The 14,521-nt window shown below is 41.0% G+C and overlaps 2 protein-coding genes and 2 long non-coding RNA genes across 7 annotated transcripts in view; 2 read left to right on the top strand and 2 right to left on the bottom strand.

Moving 5' to 3' along the window:
• The window catches only part of LOC116927721, a 5,030-nt gene extending 557 nt beyond the window's left edge, over positions 1 to 4,473 (bottom strand). Inside the window, exons 1-4 of one of the 2 annotated variants that reach the window (XM_045175779.1) lie at positions 4,134 to 4,473; positions 2,331 to 2,442; positions 1,172 to 2,109; positions 1 to 509 (exon numbers count right to left, since the gene is read on the bottom strand). The exon at positions 1 to 509 is cut by the window's left edge and continues 557 nt beyond it. In XM_045175779.1, coding sequence (XP_045031714.1) covers positions 1 to 509; positions 1,172 to 2,109; positions 2,331 to 2,442 — 1,559 coding nt within the window. In that variant the 5' untranslated portion in view covers positions 4,134 to 4,473. Of the gene's footprint in view, positions 510 to 1,171; positions 2,110 to 2,297; positions 2,443 to 4,133 lie in introns of both variants that reach the window. The other variant, XM_032934763.2, reaches the window with a different exon arrangement.
• Positions 4,474 to 5,586: 1,113 nt separating this feature from the next.
• On the top strand, positions 5,587 to 6,699 carry LOC116927775 (ADP-ribosylation factor 2). Its single transcript, XM_032934834.2, has 3 exons — positions 5,587 to 5,852; positions 5,920 to 6,182; positions 6,243 to 6,699. The coding sequence occupies exons 1-3, from the start codon at positions 5,786 to 5,788 to the stop codon at positions 6,450 to 6,452; spliced, it is 540 nt and encodes a 179-aa protein (XP_032790725.1). The 5' UTR covers positions 5,587 to 5,785; the 3' UTR covers positions 6,453 to 6,699.
• On the bottom strand, positions 6,458 to 7,058 carry LOC116934492. The gene is made up of 2 exons (XR_004400743.2): positions 6,890 to 7,058; positions 6,458 to 6,793 (listed from the first exon to the last, which is right to left on the bottom strand). It is a non-coding gene; the product is annotated as an uncharacterized LOC116934492 (long non-coding RNA).
• Positions 7,059 to 7,913: 855 nt separating this feature from the next.
• On the top strand, positions 7,914 to 12,309 carry LOC116935876. 3 transcript variants are annotated; one of them, XR_006648858.1, is made up of 5 exons: positions 7,914 to 7,963; positions 9,943 to 10,088; positions 10,152 to 10,254; positions 10,328 to 11,745; positions 11,823 to 12,309. It is a non-coding gene; the product is annotated as an uncharacterized LOC116935876 (long non-coding RNA). The 3 variants fall into 3 exon arrangements; XR_006648857.1 differs by lacking the exon at positions 7,914 to 7,963 and adding an exon at positions 9,459 to 9,520; XR_006648859.1 differs by lacking the exon at positions 7,914 to 7,963 and having other exon boundaries at positions 9,552 to 10,088; positions 10,328 to 11,556; positions 11,620 to 11,745.
• The last annotated feature ends 2,212 nt before the right edge of the window (positions 12,310 to 14,521 follow it).

The following is a 14,521-nucleotide window of genomic DNA, read 5'->3' as shown; positions in this document are numbered from 1 at the left end:
AACATTTCATGTGTTTTGACCATATGAACACTTGCTAATTTAGCGACGGCACAAGTATCCAGCTTGAGTCGGCGGTTGAAAAACTGGGGGTAGTTAATGTGCTGTATCTTCAGTGGACTGGCTACCATGCCCGTAACGTAAACGTCCTCCAGTTTGAAGAAGGATTCGTTCAACGATGCTTGGTACAGCGGTTCGATGATATCGTTTGTCAAAATATAAGCAGGGCCTGTGTTGAAGTCGGGATACATAGCCGGCTTGAACTGAGTCGGTGAAATGTAATACTTGGAGGTGACGTTGCGGATCGGTTTCCATTTCTTCGCCACCTTACCAATGATGGTGCGGCGTCGGTTAGCAGCTCCTTCGAGGATAGACAGCAGGACAGGCATATGGATGTACATATCATCGTCCGTTTTGAGCAAAAAGCGGGCCCGACTACAATGCTCCCAACTCCATTCCAGCATGGAAATCGTCTTTAGCGTCAAATTGTTGTACGTATCGATGAAATGACCCTGGGACCAATAAACGAACGATCATTTTTCGTCACTTAGCGTTATTCAAAGTAATAAAAGACCAAGGGCAGAATGACTCAGGTAATCTGCTGCACCTCTTGGCTTATTTACATTAGTAACGATTCATTCCCCTTGACATTAAAGCAAGTCATGCATATTCCGTGCCTTTATAAACGCATTTCAAAAAGCAAGTAGTAAATTTAATAGGATGTCCTTGATTGAAGAAAAAAGCTACTTCGCATCAATTCAACTATCCAATTGATATGGAGACCTGCTAGCTTTGCATAGAAGCTCGTTCTACGCTATCGCATGAGGGATAGGAAGAACGACAGTAGGCATTGTCCATGAAATTAGATTAATTCAGACGCCTTCAATCCAATTCTTGGAATGATTACGATTACGTTCTCGAAATCGCTATACACAATAATGGGGCACTTCCATTGCAATATACCTGTTTCTATTTCTATTCGTCGAAATTTCGAAACACATCCAGTTGAAAAGCAACTTGACACTTACCTATCCGTTGCCTTTAAGCTCATGACGTAAAGTGGTATTTTTCCGTAAATGCGTCTTATTCCCTCCTTCCCCCCACTTCTTAGTTGGGTTTCTACTTTCTGCTAGCGTTCTTTTTCGGAAAACAAGTTGCGCAAGTACATGCTTACCTGTATGATGTCACCATAGATGAAATTCTCTTTCTCAATCAACAAATTCTCCGACTGATTCTTAGACGTGCCAACCATGAAAGCCATTCCAACATCGCGACGAAAGGCGACATGTCCCCAGGTCGATCGGACGGCATCACGCTGAGCGGCATGGCCGGGAGCCGTCGTGACGAGGATCATCAGCTTCATGCCTTCGCCCTGCTCTGGGCATACGTCCTTGGGCGGCAGATAATGACCTGCTTGATATAAACTACGAGTCAGCACAGGAAGGTTTTCCTCTTCGCTGCCGACCTTGAGCTGTGTCTGCGGTTGCTCTTGTGACACCGAGTTCATTCGCGCTGCTCCTCTTAGTGATTCGATTTGAGCGTTTTGAATCTTGGCGGTATGCAAATTGGAATGAACTGGGAGACTCGGTTCAGCCACCTTGTTGCTCTCCAGATGAAGAAGGGTACGAGACATGTTATCAGAATGAATGTTGGTAGAAGCAGACTGGCGCACAGAGTTGTTGTCGCCTGCTATGGACGGCGGATGTACCAAAACGGACGATTTTAGTTGTAGGTTTTGTTCGTCAATTTTGAGAGATTCTTGCTGTTGGGCATGTTCTTGCTGTTGAGGAAAACTTTCAGGGATAGGTGAGGGCTGCTGTTGAGGTTCAGTTTTGATCACAGGCGGTTGAAAGGCAGGAGATTCCTGATCAGGTATCATCTCTTCCGGTAACGCTTCATCAGGAGAAACGATTTCAGCGGCAGCAGCCGCTGCAGATTCTTCATTCACAGGGATTGCTGTTTCTAATTTTTCAGTTTTTGTTAAGGGTTTTTTGTTTTCAGCCGCTGTAATCTTTTTGTTAGTAGTCTCGATGGTACTTTGAGTTGACGTGGTACCATGCTGGCTGCAATTTTGGCAAACAGGACTATCAAGGTGTTGCGCCACTGAATGTCCTGTCATTTTTATTCAAAACAAATGAGAATGTTATTGCATAATTGCCAAAAAACTTGTGTAGAAATGAGAAAAAAAAAAAAGACAGGCGGAGGTCGTAAATGACTAGCGAAACAGTGGTTTTAGATTATTCGGAAATGATGAAAAACAGTAAACCGTAATTATTTAATTAATTGATTTTTTAAACTACCGTCACTATTAAATTTTGAAGTTGTTTCCATACGATGGATGAAAGCGATGGTACCGAAGATTGCTACGGCTGACAGAAGTATTAACAGGCCACGGGTAACTCGGACAATTCGACCTGCAGGGCGGAGAAATCGACATGGGCTCATCTAAAACAAATGAATAAACGAACAAGTTGAATATTTTTTTGTTGCTGTTGCTTTACAAAAATTCTGGTAAAATTACAATTTCATAGGCTTTTCTAGACAAATTCAACGTAATCATTATTCCACAACTTCACACCTTAGGAGTTTTGGCAAAATCTCTGAAAGCTTAAGCCGGTAAGGAGTGAATTTTTCCCCGTCTCTTAGCACTCGACGACACGATTCAACGCTCATCTACAGTTTTTAACTGCAGTCGTAAATTTGTGGTGTTTTCTTTTCCATGCGATTTTCTATCCTCAAATTGTTATTTGTGGTATCAAAGGGTCTAAAATAGAAAATGACGTCAAAGGCGATTCTTGCGGTTGGTTAGAACAGTTTGTCTTTAGGCTATGGTTTGGCGATTTTTCGAAACTTCATGATACCCAGTGTAACAGTATGAGTAGAAACTAACTATTTTAGTCGGTGCACCCGTTTGTGTTGAACAAGTAAAGAACGAGTAGTATATTTTCGCTTGTGTTTAACGATTAATCAAGCTCAAAAACGATCGGCATCACACACAAACAACACAAGAAGAGGTTGCCAATATGTTTCAAGATTTTGGGAAAAGTGATCAGTTTCCGACATCGTGTAAAAAAAACAATAAGACATTTTACCATCTTACTTTTTTTAAATACGTGTAAAGACTGAAAAAAAGCAAGAAAGTTTAACCTGTTTGCAACTTTTGTTTCTTCTTTCGCTTAAACAAGTTTAACCTCCAACCAAATAAAAACCATAGCATAAAAAAAGAAAGTATCACAAGAGGAAGGAGGACAAAGAAAAATAAACGTTTTTGGTTTGACTGGTTACCACCTGCAAAGCTTTTAACAACCACTCGATTTCCTAAGCAAAACATTAAATCAAATCCTTGAAAAATACGTACGTGGTTCTATGCAATGTAAAATGACGACAGACTCTTATTTTTTTAAATGACATGACAATTGTTGGAACAAGAGTTTTCCATGCTTTTAGCTCATCATGAAGCAAAAAGGACTTTGTTATCTGGTAGCTGAGACAGCACAATTTGGTGCCGATTTGATTTTCTACTTCAGTTCGTTGAAAGAAAGGAGAAACTGCCAACGCAATGAAACGTAACCATTTTTAAAAAGCAGTTTTTAAAAAAGTTTGAATAATCGATAAGTAGTTGGCAAAGTTTGTAAATCGATTTGTTTTCAATTTTTACAAAATAAAAACCAACGCAAAGAAAGCGTCGACTGCTTTCTATTTTCCGAGGCCAGCTACCAGTCTGTTTGTCTGTTCTCGCGAGAGTGGTCCAATGCATTTGACAAGAAGAAAGTTCCTTCGAAAGTATGCGGGGAGGCATCGCGTTATTCAGACAATCGTTAACGACGATGAGACGAGAAAATTAGAGAAAAAGGGAAAGATTTGTTGCTGACAGATTATCACCAACTTTCACCACCCACACCCCTTTGGTTACTAGACTAACGTAAATTTTGCATTATGGTTCAAATTGTTTAGACAAGTTCTATCACATATCAAAGAAAACACTTTACTTCTGTTTCAGTATGAGATTGTTCACAAAGCTCTACGCAAGTAATACAAAAGAAGATCACTATTTAAGATCATACTGCAAAATCAAAAGTTCGGCCCTCAAATATATTGGGAATAGAGTAAACATTGAGTTTGAAAAGTTAAATTACCTTCTAACAGTGTTGCAGACTAAAAAAACACGTACATCAGGTTGCAAATAGAATTGTTGGTAGTTAATAATTAGGTCAGTAACTCCATCTCTTCGGCACCATTTTATAAGTCCTAAGATGGTCGGCGTTTTGTATTGCACAGTTAGCCAGGCAATATAGGAATATTGAAACCCTCGTCGTTAGATGTATCAGCAACAAAGCCAATAGAATTTTGTAATAAGAAAGACACGAACTACACTGGCTTCGTAAGAGGCGTCTTTCAATGGAATGAAGAACTGTATACAACTCCTAACCAGACTTCTCTCGGCGATCTAATCTCCAGTGGTCGAGAAAACACCGAGGAAGAGAAAGGAAAAGAAGTGAAACTTGGCCCTCTGGCGGGAACCCCTAGGGGTATTCCCAGTTTTGAAATCCACAACTATTTTTGAGCCTCGTCCTTCCTTTTCTATGAGACATGGGCATTTAAAAACACTATACTAGCAAGCATGTCAAGGTGTGATGCGGTTCGTTGCTCTTTCCTTAAGGGCTTATACCTCGCCACATTTTATAGATGTTAAAACCGATGGTAACGGATAGAAATATCTAGCACTCTTTTATTATGCGTGCTTTGACAAAAGAACGCGTCCTCCATAAACAATGAATCTTGAAGAGAAAATGACTTCGTTTCAGATGGTAACAGCTTGAATAAAAAAAAAATCATGTAAAGAAAAAATAATAGAACCAAGAAGGCTCGGCAACCGGTAGACTGTGCATATCATAACTTCAGCTATTAATAGTAAAATATTCCGCTCGCATACCGTAATCTCACAAGCTTTCATGTCATCTAGTAGACGTCTTTGGCTATGGCTATTGGATTTTTTAAACTAAGGGGTTCTTTCGACCTTCTAGGGATGGAACGGTTTTCTGCAACTTTTATAATTCATATTTTGCAAGACTACTTAGAATAATTTCAGCGTATTGCACAACTTAGTACCTCGTTGTTTAAATTGCATTCTTTGACATTTTGTCCAACTCGTACGTACACAGTAGGCACAGTTGGAAAAATGCCAGCAGGCAACATTTAAAGGACGAGGCGACAAGGTCGTTCCAACGATAAGGTATACACTAGCCGTGTAATATTCTGGGAACGGAAAGAAGTTTTTCGTTTTGGTAGAGAAAATTGGAGAATGTCAGTTCAACATCAACTACGCCACTTTTGCGGATTGGTGAAATGGTTTAAAAAAATTTTCGGCATAAATGGCACCATCTAGTGCTGCTTGGGCGAAAGAAAATTCTTAAGATAAACGTATGCAATTAGGAGGCCTTCTCGGGTAAAAATTTTTTATTCTTTAATCATATAAATTGGTGCAAAAATTGATCGTAGAGTGGACTCGATGAGCGAAGAGATTGCTTTGAATGATTCCGACTTCGCGGTACGCAGATATTGCGCGCATCGTTCGTCAGCTGTTTCCAGAGACTTCGTATACAGCTTATGCTGACGTGTGTTGGGCTGTGTAACTCGTCATCAAGAAGAGATAATTGAAATTACATTATTTCTTTGCTTATTCATTCTTTCTGCCTTCTTTTGCCTATACAAATTAGAAAGCACTCACATCGTGGTTAGAGTTGGTGGGGGACTTTTGTCTAATTCTTTGTAATCTCCCTTTATCAGCATGGGTCTGACAATTTCCAGTCTCTTCACTCGGCTGTTCGGCAAAAAGCAAATGAGAATTTTGATGGGTCAGTTCTGTATTTTAAACATTTAAAGTTGCTGACTTTTAATCAACTATCCCTACATGTTTGTTAGTCGGACTTGACGCGGCTGGTAAAACCACTATCCTCTACAAGTTGAAGCTAGGAGAAATTGTGACCACTATCCCAACAATCGGTTTCAATGTGGAGACTGTTGAATATAAAAATATTTGTTTCACTGTCTGGGATGTTGGAGGCCAAGATAAAATTCGCCCTCTTTGGAGGCACTATTTTCAAAACACCCAAGGACTCATATTTGTTGTAGATTCCAATGACAGAGAGAGAATCACAGAGGCCCAGGATGAACTGCAGAAAATGGTAACTGAAATTAATATAATAAAGCCAGTGGCTTTCTCAAATGTATTTTGACAATGGTAGCTTCAAGAAGATGAGTTGAGAGATGCTGTTGTCTTAGTATTTGCAAACAAGCAAGACTTACCACAGGCCATGAGTGCTGCTGAACTTACAGACAAACTAGGCCTTAACCAGCTCAGGGGGAGACGGTGGTATATCCAGGCAACATGTGCAACTCAGGGTCATGGGTTGTATGAAGGACTAGACTGGTTGTCTAATGAACTAGCTAAATAAAGGTATTTAGCATCATTTTTTGGTAAATATGTTGCTGAAGGCTTAAGGAAATTCCTCATGTTATGAATTTGGTGGAGGGATACAAGACATTCCTCCCAAGCTATTATTCTTTACTTTCAGTCCTTTCCCCTTATTTGCTCTTCTTTTGATGAATTGTTGTTTGTCATTTGGATGTATCTTTTGGATGTCAAATTGAGAAAAAGAAAAAAAAAATCTGAAGAATACATTAGTTACAGTATTTGCCTTATTCAGTGAAAAATTTTCCGTTATTAGAACTGCATCAAAATACGGGTAAAATGTCCACTTTCAATCTTAGTTTAATTCGATGTTACCCGTGGCGCCTTGCATACCATCCAACAGGGGAAAATATTGACGGTAAGTAAATTCAAAACAAAACAAATTCAATGTACATCAGCTTGAAGATTTGCGCTATTTACCTGTGATGTTTGTTTTGTGTAATGCAATGCATGATCAAACCAGTTGTCTCTTGAGAGTAGCGCTCGGCCCCGCGTTATTTCAACACAAACTCCATCCATATGTATAATGTATTACACGAAACGGAGAAATCAGGGGACAAAGTAGTGTAACCGGGTTTTGTAACCGGTTTTTTCATACCCGGAAGCCGACCCAAGTGTACAGTATCCTGCACAAAAATCCGAACACCGATTTAAATTTTGAAAGCCACCTATAGAGCAAGTAGGGCTCGGCCCCGGTTCTCGAAAACCCAGTTTACCCGCGGTTCGTCGCCAAAAAAAGTCGCCCATGAGCGATCCGGGCAGTCTATTTGTCAAAGTGGGTAGGCTGGGCGGATTTGATGGGCAAACCGGGTATACCCACCGCCATCTTGGAAAATGGCGGCTTGCAAAGCCCCAAGTTAAATTAAAAGGGAGGGTAGCAAAAAAAATTTTTTTGTGGCGGGAAATTCAAAGGGCGTCACTTGATTTCAGGGAAAAACTCGGGTAATCGGGTAGGAAATCGGGGATAACCGGGTTTTGATCCCGGGTAATGGAAACGGTTTTCGAAATTGTGTTACCCACATGGTACCCGGGTAGGTAGTGGGCACAAAGTCTTAGGAACCGTTACCCACCGGATCCAATTTTTTTGCCGAGAAGACCTACCCATTCACCCAAATACCTACCCATTGGACACGGGGCCGAGCCCTAAGAGCAGAGTCATAGAACCCTGGTTGGTTCACGACATGGGGGGAATAGACCATTTTCACCTTGCGAAAAGCAGTATTCATGTAGTCCGGCAACCCTGCAAGCCGCCATTTATAGTCTTACTTAGCCTTGTTTAGGTGGATTTAACATAGGCTAACGACTTTGAGGACAGATTTCTCCCATTAATTTTGCTACCAGGAGCAAAATTATTGTGGCACGTTGTACGTCAGGATATTGCCAACGTTTCAAGTGCCAAATTTTCAAGAATTCGCTACAACTAGTACTTCAAATCGTCGTTACAGTGAAGGGCTATCAACATTTGAAACAATAACAAACAGTCAACAGCAAATGGTAACTTTAAAAAATGTGTAATTTTCTTATAAAACTTAAATTTCTTGGTATAATTAGGAATGTAAATGTCTTCTGAGGATTCAAAGATCTTTTACATGATTCAGTTATTGAATTATTTGATTTATCTGATTATTCTTCAACTTTGTCAAACGATGCTGAAAATGGTCTATCGTCTGTCGTTTTGCCTAATTTCGGAAATAGCAGTCAGAGCCTCCAACGGGTGTGTGATAAGTGCACCAATCAGGAAATACGTTTGAAAACTTCAACAGCCAATCACAACAGTGATAAAGGAAACGAACAGAGCAGACGATACCAGAAAAATTGAAGCTCGAATAGAAACACTGAAATGGCCGTTGAATTATTCAGTTTCTCTCGATAGATGACTCTGATTCTAGTTTCAACCACTTTGCTCCGCCCCAAAACTGTCGAAATTTTAGACATTCAGACCAACGAAACGCGGTATAGGGATTCCTCTCATCCTGAACCAACTAGGGTTCTATGACTCTGCTAAGAGCTAGGGCTGTGGCCCGGACCAAATGGGACGGGTTTTTTTCCTTAAAGGGTTTTGAACCGGGTCGACGAGGCAAAAAAAATGTCCCGTCCCGCTTGACCCATGGGTCAGAAAAAACAACCGGGTCGGGTCATGTCCCGCGTAATTATCGGGTCAAATGCACTTTTCTTCTCTTCTTTTCAGTCTCGTCATCAGACTCAACCATTACAACGTTTATATTTGGAAAACTTCTTTTTTTGCCAGCAGCATCGCCTGATTGACAGGATTTAGGAACATTTGGACGTTTTCTGCGAATGGTGGCCAATTTTCAAAACGATTTTTTCCACTATCCACAATATCTTTAAATTTTTTTACAATGAGCTAGAACTTGAAGTAGGAAAGCATAGCATTTTAGCATAGTCTCCAGCAGTTCAAAACTCTACGTGATTTTGTTTGGCATAGAATTGTGTAAAACTTGTGTAGAAATTGTGGAAAGTGGAAATTTTTTTTTGAAAATTGGTCACCAGTCGCAGCACTATATTGAGACAAACGTCCCGAGGCGCCTGTGGGTTGGTGACTTGGTGGGAGGACCTAAGTTCCCAAGTACGCAGAGAGATACCCCGATTCCTGACCGTTACTGTAGATTGCTATGTTTTTAAGCTATTCTGCTTTGTTGACTCGTAACTTAGCGTAAGAGTTAAAACCTTCTTTGTCTTACTACTAGATGGCGCCACATCTCGGGTTAGCCCGAAAACCCCTTGAACCGTACCGAAACCCGTCCCGAAAAAAAAAATTCTTTAAAGGGTTGCCTTTTATCGGGTTTTTTTTTCCTTGACCCGGGATCTGACCCGGGTTTTCATGACCCGGGCCACAGCCCTACTAAGAGCAAGTGATTGACGCGTACCCCCTCCCTATTTGTGAACGCACTCTTGCGGATTTCGCCATGTTTGTTACGAGTCCGTTTTTCCTCTGAGGAATGCTTATAGGGAAAAAAGGGGATCGAAAAAAAAAATTTGTGAAACCTTCCCAATTTACCAAAGGATACTAGCAATAATTTTGTGTTAAAGGTAAATGAACTAGCTACATTTTAATATTAAATTAAGGGTATTTAATTCTAGAAAACAGCTAAATTTTAATGTTTAACGGTATTGTTTACAATTTTCATTGTCTTAGGCCCTGGGTATACCATGGTAGATGTTTCTAAGTTTGACTTATCAGATTATGGGTTAAGTCTCAGTCAGTCTGATAAGTTGTCTTATTGTAAGAAACTGTCGGGATTAAGTTTAATACTTTCGGAATAGAGAAAAATTTTCCTTGGTGATTCCGCCGTGTATGATGACACCCTTTTATAACGCAGCTCATTTTTCACATAATGTAAACAATACCGTTAAACATTAAAATTTAGCTGTTTTCTAGAATTAAATACCCTTAATTTAATATTAAAATTGGCACGTTCGCACTTTCCCTCTCCCCCTCTCCCACCCACCAGGTGATCTCACTTTGAAACACCCCCTCAAAAAGCTATGACAAGGCCTTACGGCCAAATCCAACAGGGTGGTTCTACCATATACTCTTATACCATGACGACTCAAATTGACAAGTGACAACGTATTCGTGCAATTCATTGTACATCAGGTAAAGTTATTTAAATGTGTCTTTCTTTTACATTTATTTCATTGTGTGTTGTTGATACCCCAGGTTGGAGCCATTGTAAATTAGTTTGGCTAATTATCCCGCCTTGTTGAAATGGTGTGCAGCACAAACAGAGATTTTATGTCAGCCTTTTAGAGAGCGGACACAAGTGAGAGCACAAGTGACATCACATTGTGCATTATACAACGAGTAAAATCATTAAATTTTTTTAACTTGCATAGTTAAACCGGGTTCATCCCTCCTAGAATCCATGCTGATGTTGGACAGCACAGCCCAACTACCAAGAGCATACCCCATGGTTAATCACCCTGCAAGTCAAGCTGCAGCCAAAGCGCTATCAAAATCATGGGGCAGCCACGGAATAATGGCAGAGGATACAACCAGTGGGGGTTCCAATGTCAGTGTGAGACTCCCAATCCACACCGTGTCGACAAGCTTTGGAGTTCTTGGCAGTGGTTCTCTCAGTTTGAAGAGGAATAACGTTGTGGGTAGACTCGTGAAGACAGATCTCAGTGGAACCGGAAGAGTGTTGACCCAAAGAAAGAATTCTAGCGTGAAATTCAAACAGTTGAGCAGTGGGGCAATGGCATCAGTGTTTGGGGGGCCCGTGAAAGGCCTGAAGAAAGCTCTGGAGGAGGTTTCCACACTGTCGCAGTCACCAACCAGGGATCTACCAGTGCAGATACACCTGTAGGCTCGTCGTCGCAGTCGTCGGATTGCACCTTGGATTTAGCGTCGGATCAGGGGGCCAACGGTTCGATGGGGGGTGGCGACAGTGAATTGGAATTAATTGAAGAAACATGGCCGGGAAAAGTGTGTACGTTTTGCAACCTAGGCGAAAGCAGTCAGCTGGGACAGGGTGAAATGCTGAGGCTGGAAGTGGGCTAGGATTTTGAAAGTTTACGCCAGAGCACGTTGTACAGTGAGTAGCGTCTCCAATCGCTGGCCGCCAATGCCGGGGCTGTCAGCACCAATAAGACGTCGCTGGGCCCCTGCCCAGTCGGCGGCAATACTTCCAGCAGTCATTTGGTGGCCACCTCTTTGCAGCCGTTCCGCATCAAGAAACCGCGACTGGCGCGACGCGTTGACGCGTCGCAATCGTTTTGCTCTGAACTCCAAGAGGAGTTGATGGCCGTGGGCTACGCAGAAGAGCTGCATCTGCTGGCCATCGTCGAGCCTTGCGGCTACTTTTACGCTCACCGGATGTGCGCCATTTGGTCGAAGGGCGTCAAGGTGGTGAACAACGACGACACCAACGCCGGCCCCAGTGTAGTGTCGGTTTGCTCGGCCAGCAGTTGGCCAGAAGTTGCCGGAGCCGATTCCGCTCTGATCCAGGCCGCCTTCCTACGATGCCACTTATGCGGCTCTTTCGGCGCCTCCCTCTCCTGTCAACAGGCCACGACCGGGGGCACTGTATGGCCGAAATCTTTCCACTTTCCCTGCGGATGAAGTTTCGAAAAACTAAATTTTGATTGAAATTGATTTGCGGATTAATACGATTGACTTATCCTAGGCTTTTTTGAACGCCAAAACGAGAGGATTGCATTGTCCGGATCATATTCATCAGGGATCGATCATGGCCGGCCCATCAGACGCCAATTGTGCCGTCTGGCATTCCCAATCCAATGTGGCCAATCAGGTAATGAATCAACAATGAATCATTACAATTCTTTCTATCGATTCTAACGGAATCCTCTTACTTAAAAAAATGCTCAGCTCTTTTGCGTGACCTGCGGAAAACATTACCACGGCTCCTGTGTCGGACTGGGTAGCAGCCCGGGAGTCTGAACGGCCTGGCAATGCAACGAGTGCAAAGCGATTTTCTACGTTTAAACAAGGTAATTAATTGTTGTCTTATGTCCGTGAAGTCCTGCACAGTAATCAGGCATACAAGTACGTGTGTTCCCAAATGTCACACAGAGATGGGCATGGCCCAATAATACAAAGAATATGATCCTCAATACGATCATCACTTCTATTATCCTCCAGGGATCTAATGAGTATCCTTATGTATATTCAACAATAATTGTATACCTGGTTAACTAATGTTAAGTGTTAACTTTCGATTTTGAGTCGTAGGTTTTGTTTAGTCGTTTTTAAAGTTTGTGAAATTGCGACTTGTTACTTTTGAGTTGAATAACTAAAAAACTCAGAACAGCCTGGAATTAAATTACAGTGTTTTGTTTACAATACATTGAAGACCAAAAAATTATTTAATTCGTTGATTATTTAAATATAAAATAGATAATACTAGATAATAAACCAAATATTATCAAGTTTATTATCTTATTTACGGCCAAAAACTGAATATTATTTTTTAATATTTAGTTTTTTAAAAAACTAAATATGGAACGCTAGTTCCATCCTTCCCAAGTAATAACCGACTCAATTTGCTTTCGATGGCACTAATTCCAGTCTTCGAAATGATTTGTTTTGAGTCCAGTACATTCCAGACTGGATTGGCTCCAATCAGAATGTCTTTTTGTGAAGGCGCTGCTGTTCCGCTCAGAATTCTATCATCAGCCAACTTGTAACCTTGGTTCCATAGTTCACTGACAAATTCTGCTTTTGTCGATCCGGCAACTTTTTTGATTTCGGGTTGCTCAATCACTTCTAAATCAATTGATTCGGCATCCGGAATCATCCCACGAAGTCGTAACTTTCATACACTTCGTACTTTTTCTGGGTGTAGCTGTCCCACTGCCTGAAGTTTTAATTTGATTTTTCCCACCTCCTGCGGTCCTAGAGTTTGAGCGAGTTCGCTTCTAATAAGTGTTGGATTTGATTCTTGATCAATGTATGCTATAGCTTGGTGCCAACAATTTGGCCCTTCCACTTTAACAGTTGCCATTTGGACAAACACGCCACTGAATAGGCGTGCTTCTACTGAGAGTGGAGCGTCATCTACTGCCTTTAACATTAGGGACGACGCCACCGTGGCTGTCAATGTTTGTTCTCGAACTGTTTTATTACAGATGGCTGTATGGTGACCCTTGCCACATTTGGCGAAATTGCTTGTCCTCCAACAGGCTCTAACTTGGTGATTCTGTCCTAGGCCCTTCCAACACCTTTTCCCTTTTCGAACTTGCTCTAGTTTCTTCTCAATAGCGACTTCGTATTTGTATGTGGGGTGTTTGTCTTTGCAGAACCAACATGGTCTTCTTTTATGTGAGATCTGTTGTTTGCGATCTCGTGGATGTATCGTTGCAGATCCTGTAACTGCCCATTCTGCTGCCGTTTTCCTAGTGGAGTTTTTGGGTGTTACCCTAGTGTGGTGTAAAACACTTATTTTAGACCCAAAATTTCTAGTTCAAATTTGGTGTGTTTCACGCAACCGTGGATTTTAAAATAAAAATTCTCGCTGTAATGATTTTTCTAATTTGCCGTATAAAAACCGCATTTCATACTCTTCTGATGTTCGTGTTTCGAAGCTATTCTCGGCCTTTTTTCTTACATCAAAATTTTACTTCTAAACCTAGATTAAACAGCGTTTAAAACGAGTGCAACACACTGTTTAATGACATTTTTTTCTTTAGTTGATTTGTGTTTTTTAGGGTGTACGACACCAGCATGAAGTGCAGGTATAATAAGGTTTGAGCACCATAAAAATTCATCTTGTCAGTGTTCTGGCTTTATACGGTGAATATGCGTTTCATACTAGTGTCGCACATGAATTTTTCTTTCGTCTTTAAGCACATATAGTGTATGGCACCAGTTTGAAACTGTGAGAACCCTAGTTTACAGACCAGCATGGGCTTACGTTTTTTGCGATAAAGACTAAATATTTTACCTGCGTTTTATATTGGTTTGGCACACCAACAACACATTTTTTACAGTTCGTTGCCTATGATTTTCAATGTATATGTTTTACACTAGAATGAAACGCTTATGAATTCTGGAAAATTCCGGTAAACAAATTTAGTTTCTCAACCCAGGTTAACTGCCTTTCATACCTGTTACATACACCGAATAAAAAAAATTTATTCGTTCTGAATCACCTTAAGGCACACGGATTCAAATCGACCAGCTTAATAAACCGGACAACAGGCAAAATAAATTAAGGCAAATAGTGTTCGCTTACAAACCTGCCACACACAACAACACCAACGATGAATTATCAGAAGATTCATACGGTATTCATTAGTTAGAGTCAATTGAGTTATATTTATTAAAATAAGTCTTTAGCAATCATATAGTGTGTCTAATAGGCGTAGTAAACCACCTGTTGGGAACATTTGGCAGGGTTATGTCAGGCAACTTGGCATAGGCAGTCAATTTATAAGGAACAGTGATCATTTTGCAAAGTAAGTTATTTACATTCCATTCACCAATGTGCTCGTCCAACTTAGATACAATGAATGTTTTGTACTTCATTGATAACTAGGGCTTCACGCAAGCATGTTCTTTGGTTTTAA

The sequence above is a fragment of the Daphnia magna genome, linkage group LG7 (genome assembly GCF_020631705.1).
Source record: "Daphnia magna isolate NIES linkage group LG7, ASM2063170v1.1, whole genome shotgun sequence".
NCBI classification, from domain to species: domain Eukaryota; kingdom Metazoa; phylum Arthropoda; class Branchiopoda; order Diplostraca; family Daphniidae; genus Daphnia; species Daphnia magna.
The sequence above is the reverse complement of the archived record's forward strand: the minus strand, read 5'-3'. Positions and strand labels throughout refer to the sequence as shown.

Bases quoted from the DNA above. Each gene is read 5' to 3' on its own strand.
- LOC116927775 (XM_032934834.2), top strand. From the start codon at position 5,786: ATGGGTCTGACAATTTCCAGTCTCTTCACTCGGCTGTTCGGCAAAAAG. The intron at 5,853-5,919 runs GTCAGTTCTGTA...CATGTTTGTTAG, and splicing joins GCAAATGAGAATTTTGATGG to TCGGACTTGACGCGGCTGGT. The intron at 6,183-6,242 runs GTAACTGAAATT...TGACAATGGTAG, and splicing joins AGGATGAACTGCAGAAAATG to CTTCAAGAAGATGAGTTGAG.